Genomic DNA, 11,561 nt, shown 5'->3' with positions numbered 1-11,561 from the left:
CTGATCCGGTCCTCTCGTGCCCCTCTGCAGAACTGGAAGGCAAGCTCAAAGCCATGAGAGCCAGGGCCATCAAGGGAGTCCGAGTGAAGAACGTTTTGCCCTCTCCGATGAGCTTCAATGCGATGCTCTCCTCGATCTTTCAGTTTTTCGTTCAGAGCCTCCGTGCCTGCGATGACCCCTCGCACGTGCTGATCATCTTCTACTACTTCTTCTGTTTCTTACAGTGTGCGACGTGGATCGGGTCGCAGCGTTGGGCCGGCAGTGGTGTGCTCCATCACACGTGGTACCAGACATGCTGATTTTTGATATCTACTTTTGTAGGTGCTTATCCCGATCGGGCCAGAGTGTTGGACCGGCTATGGTGCGCTCCAGTAACAACAAACAGCGAAAACATCATGATCTGACGATGTATTGACTGATGATGGAGACTGTATCTGATTGTAATGTCAGCTGTGGCAAATGAAAGAATGTCAGGCATAAGTCGAATGACTTGAAGCGCGGTTGAACCAACGGATCGCTCGAAGTTTGTTGTTAGTTGCTAAGCACACACCTGATGCGTGCAAAAGTCTGGAATAACAACACCCTCTACCGTTATAAACACCTGAGGCAAGCTTACCTGGTTAGAGACGTATCATTTCACAACACTACCCTGTTGTGTGTGTTACTTGTACGCTTGAACAAATGAATCGGGAATCATGCCATGTACCCTGTGCTGAGAAACACGGTGAGAGAAACATACCCAGGGAGCTTCGGCCTCAGGCCCAGGCTGGTCTGTCTGGAGAACACAATCTTAGCGCGCTTACACGCCCATGCACCGCAAAACTCGTATTCTGTCTCAGTCTCAGACTCTGCGACATGGACTGCAGAGAGACTAGTCGCGAAATTTGTGGCCGTGGACGCACTCATGGCGGCTTCGCTACTGACGGGCTTCGTCGGTGTGCCTGTGTTCTTCGCGCGAGGGTGGCGAACGCCCGGCGCGATGATCATTGCAGTCACGATGGCGTTGAAACGGATTCTCAAAGTCTGCATCCCCTTCACCAGCATCGTTCTGTCGGCCGCCCTCGCGATCGCTGCCTTGGTGACTGCCCCCGCCAACTTCGAGACCGTCACCTCGGCGTACCCGGGTGCGCATTCCAAAAGCCAAATTGTTGGTGCTAGTTCTGTGCGACAGAGGTGCTTGAGCGGCTCTCGATGCTGGGCACCCCGCCGCGCAATCTGGGTCGCATTCTGACATCACATGAGCACACAAGAGGCCTTGAACGACAGGACTGTTCGCCAACAGAGCGAACCTTCAAGGGTTGTAGGGAAAGCCAGCCAAAAAAAGGCCGCATTGACAATGGGCATTGACAGCACGGGCTGATCTTGCGCCTAAATGGAGCATTGCAGCACCTCCCCGAGGAGGATGCGACTGGGAAGGCTTGCGGAACGCCTGCGTCGGTGTTTTGTCAGGACAGGTTTCTGGGTCCAGACTCCTACAAATACATGAATTTCGGGCACAGAACTGAGGGTCAAGCCCCATTCTGGCAAACACTGGCTGGCCTGAGTCCTGAGAATGTGGAAGTCAGAGAATGAGGCAAGGAACTGTCTCTACGTCTCAAAAAAAAGATTGCTCAGCACACTCTTGCAGTTTCTGAGTTATCTAATTGAGACATTTGCACTTGAGGTTGCCAATTGATTTGATTTACTCAGTTACCTAAGCATGCCAGGTCGGTCTATGGTAAGTCAGGCCAATCCAGGTGCGCTTGCCTCAGGTGATGGTAGCACTGATTCCCAAGTAGCTCTTGAATTTGCCAGCGTCCACGTGGATGCGGTGGCGATGTTGAAGGATACGCCAGCATCGTTTGTTTGAGTCTTTGCTCTTCACGTGCAGGAACAACCTTCTTCGGCGTTTTCTGGTCCTGCTGGAAACTCACCCGGGCAGAGGCGGCGCTGACGGCGTCTGACTCAGCACTCTACGCAGCGCTGCAGAACAGCGAAGGGCTCCTCACCAGTTGGGAGGCTGGCCTCCTGTGGGTTCTGTACCTCTTTCTACAGCTGGCCCCCGCGTTCCTGCTCTCTATGACGGCCGCGGTGTGTGTCAGCGTCATGCTGAACCAATTCGCCCTCGCCGTGCATTTTTGGAAGATGAAATGGTGCAAGACGATCATGAGGTGCGCCCCAATCACAGAGTGTTGAGTTCTAGCTCTCCAGCGACAGAATCTAGTGCCACTTTTTTGCATGATTTCATGTAAATACTTAAACCAATCAATTGGGAATCACGCCATGTCCCCTGTGCCATGAAACACGGCGAGAGAGACGTACCCAAGGGACTTCGGCCTCAGGCCCAGGCTGGTCTACTCTCACCGTTGACACAGCCCCTCAGGCTGTGCTTGCTATTGCCATGGGTTCGGTTGTTCCTATGAACGATCTTCTCAAAAACAGAGCACGATGCTGATGCTTCTTTCACTAAACAGGACTACTGCATCCACGTAAACATCAGCATTTCCAAGTACTGCTCGGGAATCAGTTCCGCCATTACCGCCTCCTGAGGCAGGCATACCTGGACCAGCCTGAATCGCGAGAGCCTGACGCAACATGTCCTATTCTTCGCCTTCTACCCTGCAAGAAATCCCTCGGCCTGAGGCCGAAGCGCCGTGCCGTGTTTCACAGGGGAGGGGACACGGCGTGATTCCCGGCTTATTTTTATTGGTTTGAGAAAGCTCATCAGCCACACGTGGCCAAATCAGTAACGCCGATTCCTTGGGGAGGGAGGTCTCTCACCGAGCATCAGCATCAGCATGAGCGCCCGCTATCAGCATCGCAGCCGCTAAAGCCTATGCTCCATTCCATCCCCTTCGCGATGTCCATGTGGATGCGGTAGCGTTGAAATTACATACAACATTACATCACATGGATAATGGCAGGAAACAGTCAGCAAGCAACCGAGACAGCACATTCAAGTGATACAGCTCATTGCACGTCAGCGGTCGGAACAAGCAAGCCTCTCAAAAATGCGTGGCCGCTCGCACAAGCTGAAACTTGAAGGGAGCGCCAGTCCATGATAGCATTGCCCCTACATAGGCCGGTGCTGAGTTCATGAAGCGCATTGGTGACAAATGTACATCATCATCATCTGCATCTCCACTACCATCGATTCAAGCCATTGACAGGGATAGCTTCATTGGCATATCGACAGGGGTTGTTCGTGGACATCGACAGGGAGGGGTAAATCGAAATTGTGTTGCTGATGTCTTGCAGGCTTGAATACCGCTTGCCTGAGTCGCTCCGGCAAAAGTACCGCATCGGAGACAAGGGTATGAGCACCCAATGGCGCAGGCAGGTCTACATCTACCAGTACGAGGAAATGGACAAAGAGGCCAGCTCGCTCGAGAGCCAGAAGGACGAGCAGCGAAGGCAGGCAGAAGCTGCGACGGAGGGGCGCTGCGTGTGAGCGGGATCCTCGTCACGGCCAGCATTGCACAGAGAGAAGGACAAGCAGCAAAGGCAGGCAGAAGCTGCGGCAGAGGAGCGCTGCGTGTGGACGATATCCTCGTCACGGCCAGCACTGCAGAGCGAGAAGGACGAGCAGCGAAGGCAGGCGGACGCTGAGTTGGAACGGCGTTCCACGTGAGCGGGATCCCTGTCATGGGCCAGCATTGCAGAGCTGCTCAGGATGAGTGTGCTCCCCGTCATGGGAGCTGCATCAAATGGAGACCCCAACATATCGGCGGTGGGATCGGCGCCCAAGTCCGGCAAACCAATGTCTCACACTAGTTGCAGTGAGCTGTCAGAATGGAATTCGACTTCCACTTCCGGCCGTGAACTTCATGTACTTGCGGGCGTCGGAGCCCGAAAAACACTCCGCCTGGCCAAACAGGGATTGGTGGGCGTTTTCATTACAGTCCTTGGTGGCCAAACGAACGCTCCATGTGAGCAAGAATCTTACTTAGCTGGGGAGGCAGTGCTTTGCCAGAATGGGGTTCGCCGCCCATTTCTGCCCCACACAATCATTTGTTTTCGGAGATACAGACCAACAACGCAAAGTTCCTGGCGAAGCACTGTGGTGAAGTTCCAGAAAGGCGCTTGACGCAGATTCTCGTCACAGTATTGTGCTTGCAAATGTATTCGATTTACCATTGTGTCATTGACTTAGACCGGCAGTCTGACAGTCACGCGTCATGCTGGCCATGTCGGGGGTACTTACAGGACATTGATGTCACCGCCAGAAGTGGTCTGACATGCATGATATCGATTAATTGTGGTTTGCATTTTTCCTATTCGAAGCTGAGTTCCAACCAGGGATAATAGTATAGCGTATGTGGATTTCTCCATGTCATTTTCCCATGTGATCATTGGATGACAGATAGCGCATCGTTCTTTACAAAGCATTTCTTGTGGTCCATCTGCAGATTTTTGCACCGCCTCAGGTCAACCACCAGACAGGGAATTATATTCCTGTGTGATCAGGAGCCCCAAGGGAGTATGTTCTCTCTTCAGAGATGTATAGACCAATTATGACGAGGTGCCCACCGCGGTAGCCTTTTCATTGGCTAGGATATTTGTGGTTGGCTCAACCGCTGTCACACTCATCTGCCATATTCCAGAACCTCCACACTGAACGCTCAAGCAGACATGAGCTGAATCATAAACAAAGCTGAGTTATTAACAAAGCGACAGCGTGTACTCCATCATGCATATATTGTTAGTTGAGTATCAAGCTAAATTTGATACAGTGAGGAGGGTATGTCGCTCGTGTCTTACAGAGTTCCAGGTTCTAGATGAGGTTTCGCCTCAGTCTTATGAGCTGTTGGAAGAGACGTGTAACCAAGCGATCTCAGGGGATGACACGCGACATCTCATCAAGTAAGATTACTAGGAAGTCGTCTCTCTAAACCCTAGGTCTACAAGGTAGGGTGACGTACTGGCAGACGCCAAAGCACAAAGGCCCTTGAGCAAGTGGAAGCCTTGAGATTGGCTGATGTTTGGTGTGAGTCGATGTGTACACTTGCTTCTGTTTGTTTCCATTTGTTTCGATCCCATTTATATTTATCCCAATCCTCCCAATAGAAGCCTTGATGCAGTTGTGTTGCAAAGAGACACAACTGTAAACATCAAAATCGAGATACGGCAAATTTGGAGGTACGGAGAAACCGAAAATATTCTTACCCTCACTCCTCAAAGCTTTGCCTTATCAACACGATCGACTACGTCAGAGCAATAGCAAGCTAGCCAGCCAGCTCCAACAAGGTGCCTTGAGCAGTGTGGCAGCTCCGCATACGTTCACAGCCATGCACATCACTTTATGCAGGTTATGCCCTCTAGATCGCAATCTATATCTATCGACGCAGCTGGTCGCGCGTCGAGCGCGGAGCCGCTCTACAGCAGCCTTGCAGCCCCGGGGGCGCAAGGGGCTGCCAGTCAACGTCGGGGTGACATCCTCGTCGTTTGGCCTGACGGTGGCGTCCGCATCCTGGACTGCGTCGTCACGCACCCCGCGGCTGCGTCGTACATGCGAGACGCTGCGGAGGCTGGAGGGTCTGCGGCTGCGAAGGCTGAGGCGCGGAAGCGGGCGGACTTTGAAGCGGTTGGCGAGGGCTCCGCGTTCGGCTTTGTGCCGCTTGCTGTCGAGTCGTACGGCCGCATGGGTGTCGCGGCGTCGCGGTTCCTATCAGAGCTTGGCGATTTGGTAGCGGCGGCGGGTCGGGTGTCTAAAGCCACTTTTGTCCGGACCGTGCGTCGGGAGCTCAGCTGCGCCCTTTGCAAGGGCAATGCGCGCATGTACTACAACTCTCTCTCGCGCATTGCTGTGCGTGTTGGACACAACTTCCAGCCAGGATGTGGTGAGCCGGTAGACGGCCCGGTTGAGGTCTGACTTGCTTCGTTGTTTGTTTGTGTCGCTGTGTGCTTTGTCTTACCTTTTTCTTTTCTTTTGTTTGTCTTTCGGTAGCCTTTCCTAGATTTGCCGGCCCTGTCGCTTGTAACAATATCTATCGATCTACAGGACATGTAGGCGCAAGATCAGCTTCGGCTGTCTTGCCCTTGTCAACGCCGCCTTCTTTGGGCTGGCGTATCTCTCTTCTCGTCTTGTTGCACAGCGGAAAATGCAAGCGCTCATCATGCTTCTTGTCACGGTGCAGCAGGTTCGGGTGCCTGAAAGTTTGTCCATACCAAAGACCTTGATGCAGTGTTTGGATCAAGCACAATGTTCCACTGGTACCTATTGAGTTGTATGCACAGCCAGGTGGTTGGCAATCTATGGCTTCTTTCTCTGTGGACTTGTGAACTAGCAGCCAAACCTCAGTTTATTTTGGGATCAATCTGGCTTCAGTCACAAGGACTTACACTGAACAGATGTAACTGAAGATAACTGTTGCCCATCAGTATCTGCAGTAGACAACGCATCGAGCGAAGCATACAATTTGCATCAGGCAAACGTTTGCTTTGCTTGATCAGCTCATGAGTGATAGGAGCGCTTATTCCAAGTTGCACTTGGGGTGGCAGTCATCGTCAAAAGCATGCGGTGTTTCTCAGTGTGGTGATGCTTCAAGGTATTACGATTTAGGGATTCAACGTATTACGATTTAAGTCGCAGGGGGCTTTATCTCGAGATGGGCTCATGTGAGCAGCCAAACGTTCGCGGCCATCCCAACTGCGCAGGTGTTCATTTGCGAGCATGGTGCTGCTCTTCAGCCTGCACTGCTGTGTTCTGCCTGTCCACGTCATGCCGTCGTACAACGCAGTGTCGGTGGGCTGGCAGAGCTGTGTTTTGAAGTATGAAATTTCAAACAGTACTACTGAAAAAAGAGGACCTTTGAGAGGTGCGAGAAAACCGACCAGAATATCTCAATCTTCAACACACATTCGAAAGCAAGCGCGCAACCAGTACCGGAACCGTTAGCAGACATCTCAGATCCTGCAGTGGCTGCTGACAATTCCCCCCTGAACACATTCCCACCAACACGACGCAATCATGAAGACTGCGCAGGCGCACAAAACGCATCACAGCATGCCATTGCTGTGGCATGTTGGGTCCAAGCTTCGTGCAGCAGGCAGTCATGTCAGCACTTGACAGCTTTGACTTCCTCACAAGAACCCCTCAGCAGTTGTACAGGAAGTAACACCACGGCTGGTGACAAGAAGCTGAAGAAATAGTGCGCGGTGGGAAAGAAATGTGACAGTGGTCACCAGTTGATTAACATTGTCTGAGCGGAACTGCGTTCATCAACAAGCTCACAACGCACTCACTATCTGTCAGGGTGCAGGCAAGCAAAGTAGTAAAGTCTGGTAGCACATGGCTCATTCCCAAGGTGCTCTAAGTCATTGACAGTGTTCTGCCAGCATGGGGTTTGGGACCTATTTCTGTCCCAAACATCATGTACTTCCAGGCATCTGAACCCAAAAAACACTCTGCCTGGCAGAATACTGGTCATTGCCGATGTCCATGTGGATGCGGTAGAACCGTAAAATGATGCATCATGATCACATGGGCAAGTCAGGGTCTTTGGAGTGTGAAACAAGGCGCAGGCCTGACGCTCAGTCCTCATCATAGTCGTCCTCTTCTGGGACCGGCACCAATTGGCTGGGAAGTGAGTCCAAGCTGAGAGGCGTGGGCAATGATGCCTCATCCGAGGGCGCCGGAGCGGATGCAGGGGCGCCCTCGACGGGGGCTGCGGCCGCCGCCGTCGCAGCAGCGCTGCCGCCCTGCTTGGCCCCGGCGGGGCCGCCGTGGGGCTGCCCGCCCCCCGCCGCTGAGGCCCCCAGCGTCTTGGACTGCGGAAGGAACGAAGGCTTCCGCCGCAACGACTGTGCGCCAGCGCTGACCGCGTCGCCTGGCTTGTCGTTGCTCGCGCTCCGCTGCAGGTGCGACTCGGGCGCGAGGGGCCGGCTGGGCGCGGGGGGCTTGAGGGCGCGGGATGGGGAAGGGGCCTGTGCGGCGCCCGCAGGGGCCGCGCCTGAGGGGGGGGGCACTTCGTGGTTGCCGGAGGACGCATCGGCAGCTGCAGTCAGAGAAAATGCCAGGGGCCGAGGGGCGGCCGTGCGGCCGCCACTGCGGCCGCCGCCGCGGCCCCGGCCGCGGCCCCGGCCGCCGCCGCTGTCGCCGCCAGACGTTGCGCCGTCGCTGCTGCCATCCAGTCTGCACATCCGCCAGAGGCAGTGAGCTCGCAGTCCATCGTCCTCGAAACCCTCTGCTGTACTCTCCTATGTTTCAGATAGCAAATGTTTACCTGGATGTTCCTACCCCAAACATCCAGGTAAGTTGATCTCTACAACCCAATCTCGATGACCATGTCTTCTGCATGAGTTCTGCTCAACTATGGCTAGCTAACAGCGCCGCAATGGCAGCCACTCAAGTGAGACTGTACTGCGAGAGCTGAGGCCAGGCGCACCATGTGCTTCTACAGCACAACACGAAATGTAGCCAGAAAACAATTGCAGACTACAGAAACGCCCATGCTCTCCTAACGCTCTCTTCAAGTTTAATCCACCCTTATCATTGCTGGAAGAATGAGAAATGAAGCTGCCTTGAGTAGCTCACTGCATGGTCATGGCGTGGGCGTGGTGGTGTGTGGTGGTGGTCTTGCACAAACGCGGACCGCTGTGTTGTTCAACCCCACATGGTTGTTCATCTACAGGGTGACTTTCAAACGCGTCTGTAAGCGCAATACAATCAGCCGAGGAGTATCTGAGGCGGGCGACGCACTTCTTGGGCTCTTTCGATGACTCTTTCTTTTGCTTCTTGGACGGGGGTTCTGCACGTTCGTTCGCGTCCAAGTCCGGAATGCTGGCCATCTTGTCTTGCAGGAAATCCATGGTGCCCTCCGACATAACGTACGCCTTCCTGCACTGGCAGCAGCGCTCAATGCCTGAAGCAGTAGCACCTGGCGCTGCGAAAGTCCGTGTGGATGCGGCAGTGTTGTGACAGATACAGCTCATGCAAGACACATCTATGACACATCATAAAGCACACGCAAAACACATCTATGACACATCATAAAGCACATGCACATGATCTAGGGGTCCTGTTGCTTGTTTTGTCCATCCAAGAGAGTTGGGAACTGCAAGACTGCACACAGTGATGCTCACTGAAGATGCATCTGTTTACAACACTACCGCAAGGTCATGGCCAGTGGCAACTCACTCTGATGATGATGTGCCTCTTTAACACTACCGCAAGGTCATGGCCAGTGGCAACTCACTCTGATGATGATGTGCCTCTTTCACACTACCGCAAGGTCATGGCCAGTGGCAACTCACTCTGATGATGATGATGAGGAGTACGATGTTTGATGGAGTTTGTTATGCTTCGTTCACCCAGTCTGTGCTCCTTCAAGCCTCGAGCTGGCCTGGCGTGGTATGGCAGGTGCAAGGGAACGAGGCAGCCTGCCTGATAAGCCTCTTGTCAGAGCCTTTGATACTAGGAAACTCGTAATGTTGGTCACAGCAGCTGAGGATATGCCATGCAGCGCGAGTGACCACTCAACCCTCTTGAGCGGCTTAGCAGGCATGTTGACAGCGAGGCATAAGAAAACGCTCGCACACTTTCAGATCAGCAAGCCACAGTGGAACGCTTTGCATTGGCGTGCAGCTAGGGTGCGATCGTTTGTTAGCGATTGCCAGTAGGGTTCGCTTCACACAATATGTATCGATTGTTGAAGTTCACGGCGCTGACACCAAACGCAGTGTCATTTTGCGCGTTTTATGCTGTGCATTACGACTGATAGCAGTGGTCACGTGAAAAGCACTTGGAGGTGATGGGGACATACAGGTGGCTGGGGGTGGCAACACGGGCGCCAGTCTCATGCGCTATACGGCCAGTGTTTTCGCAGATGTTCTTTAGAAATATCTCCAAAGCTGCGCCTGCATTCAAATCATCGTTTCGTTTTATCAAGCGGTCGCTGGGTACCGCGACCACCGCTCGCGTTGCAAACACCAGATGCTAAACGCAACAAAGGTTCGCAGGCCAGCAATATGATGAACATTATCATGCATCGAATCCGACGCGCAGGAACGCACTGATAAGTATTGGCGTGGCCTGTGCAATTCTGCCAACATCCTCGTCGCTCTGCATCAGCTTCTTTATCCTTGATGCCAAAGGATACTGTCTCCGCCCCATGGTTACGTATTTGTAAATGACAAGAACAAATTACTGTTTGCTAGTCGTCCTATGTGGCTGTCAACATGGTTTCGGGCATGAGGTGCAAGGGACTAATTCTCCCTTTTCCTATGACACTCAAGTAGGGATACACCCAGAGAGAAAGCAAAATTGTGCTTTCAAGATGCACACATGCCAGCAATGAACGCTTGTGCTCATTTCGCGACTCCGGAACTCCGTAAATCGTTCCAGGCCACTCGTTGTCAACGCAGGATATCTCAACCGTTCAGTGCCATCCACGCAGATTTATGGCGACATGCGCTCAGCGTTGACAACGGCGTTCTGTAGCTTGGCCCAAACGTTGGCAACGTCGTTGGACGCTCCAGGACGATCCGACTCATCGCAACACGCCTGATAGCAACAGAATACTATGTGCAACACGCTGGACATGCTCTGACGTAGTTGCTGTTTTCATACTCCAATAGGTACATGCGTTGACACCGTATTCTGAGGTTATTGCTGCTGGTACGACCTGTTCGACTTTGTGAGCGTTTAGGACGACATACATCTCCCCTGCTGGATCCGCAAGTTGAGAGATCTGGTTGCGAGTATATTGGTCCCGTACGGTAAAATTGGCTTGTGCACGCAGTGATCTGCGTGCTTTCTGCTCGTTGACTTGCACAGTGGAAGCGTATACATCTCTAGTTTTAATTAGACAGCATATCAGGATGCCGCTCATCGATAAGCCAGATTGGGTGAACCATGACGGTGTGTGTCCCTTCTCACAACCTGCATCTCGTTCTGTTTGTGATTCAAAATTCAACGGTGAAAGCTCATCCTGTCAATGGAAATAATAAAGCTCTGCCTGATGGGACGAGCCTCGTAGCAATCGTTTTGCGTCAAACGAGCACCTCGCCCACGAACCCTGTAGAATCCCATAATCCGGGCCATCGACCACCGCCAAGCTACTTGCAGCCAGTTTAAGAAGGTTCCTATCGACCATGTCAAATGTGTGTCGTGTGCTCTGCGCGGTGCGACGCTGGTGTCACTGCGCTGAGCAACTCGGTTCTTCTTGGAAGGACGTGCCAACGTGTTGGCAAATGGCACCACGCCATGAACGCTGGGGGGCATTTTCATGGCATGCCTCGCATGTTTCCCGTACACTGCTGCCCATTCCGATGTCGAGGAAGATGTGCGCTTCGTTGGCAGCAGAACGAAGTGTCACGGAGTAGCGTTCGGTCGAGCTTGCACGCTGAGGGCAAAGAATGTGCACACTTTCATGTCCTCATACATTACTTTGGCGTTATGCGGCGCGATTATGTGATCCGGACAGCCAGGAAAATGCCATTCGGTTCCTCCTATCATCAGGCACCTGTTGTCTCCTCAGCATCAGCCACAGGTAGTCACTGTATCGACGCATGCCTGTTTCCAGCAGCACCCCAAACATCCCAAACCATGTCTGAATACTTTCAGCAATTTTTCATGGATC

At 53.0% G+C, this 11,561-nt stretch overlaps 1 protein-coding gene across 1 annotated transcript; it reads right to left on the bottom strand.

The window, feature by feature from the left end:
• Window positions 1-8,511: 8,511 nt before the first annotated feature.
• LOC149809225 (NCT transcriptional regulatory complex subunit A-like) lies at window positions 8,512-10,093 on the bottom strand. Its single transcript, XM_089994943.1, has 2 exons — window positions 9,994-10,093; window positions 8,512-8,924 (listed from the first exon to the last, which is right to left on the bottom strand). Exons 1-2 carry the CDS (start codon window positions 10,091-10,093, stop codon window positions 8,512-8,514), a joined length of 513 nt encoding a protein of 170 aa, XP_089851069.1.
• Window positions 10,094-11,561: the final 1,468 nt, after the last annotated feature.

This window comes from Nuphar pumila, unplaced genomic scaffold, assembly GCF_984573655.1.
Source record: "Nuphar pumila unplaced genomic scaffold, dmNupPumi1.hap1.1 HAP1_SCAFFOLD_1560, whole genome shotgun sequence".
NCBI lineage: Eukaryota > Viridiplantae > Streptophyta > Magnoliopsida > Nymphaeales > Nymphaeaceae > Nuphar > Nuphar pumila.
Note: the sequence above shows the minus strand (reverse complement) of the source record. Positions and strands in the feature narration are given on the sequence as shown.

Bases quoted from the DNA above. Each gene is read 5' to 3' on its own strand.
- LOC149809225 (XM_089994943.1), bottom strand. From the start codon at position 10,093: ATGGGGCGGAGACAGTATCCTTTGGCATCAAGGATAAAGAAGCTGATG. The intron at 8,925-9,993 runs GTGCGTTCCTGC...GATGTGTCATAG, and splicing joins GGCCACGCCAATACTTATCA to ATGTGTCTTGCATGAGCTGT.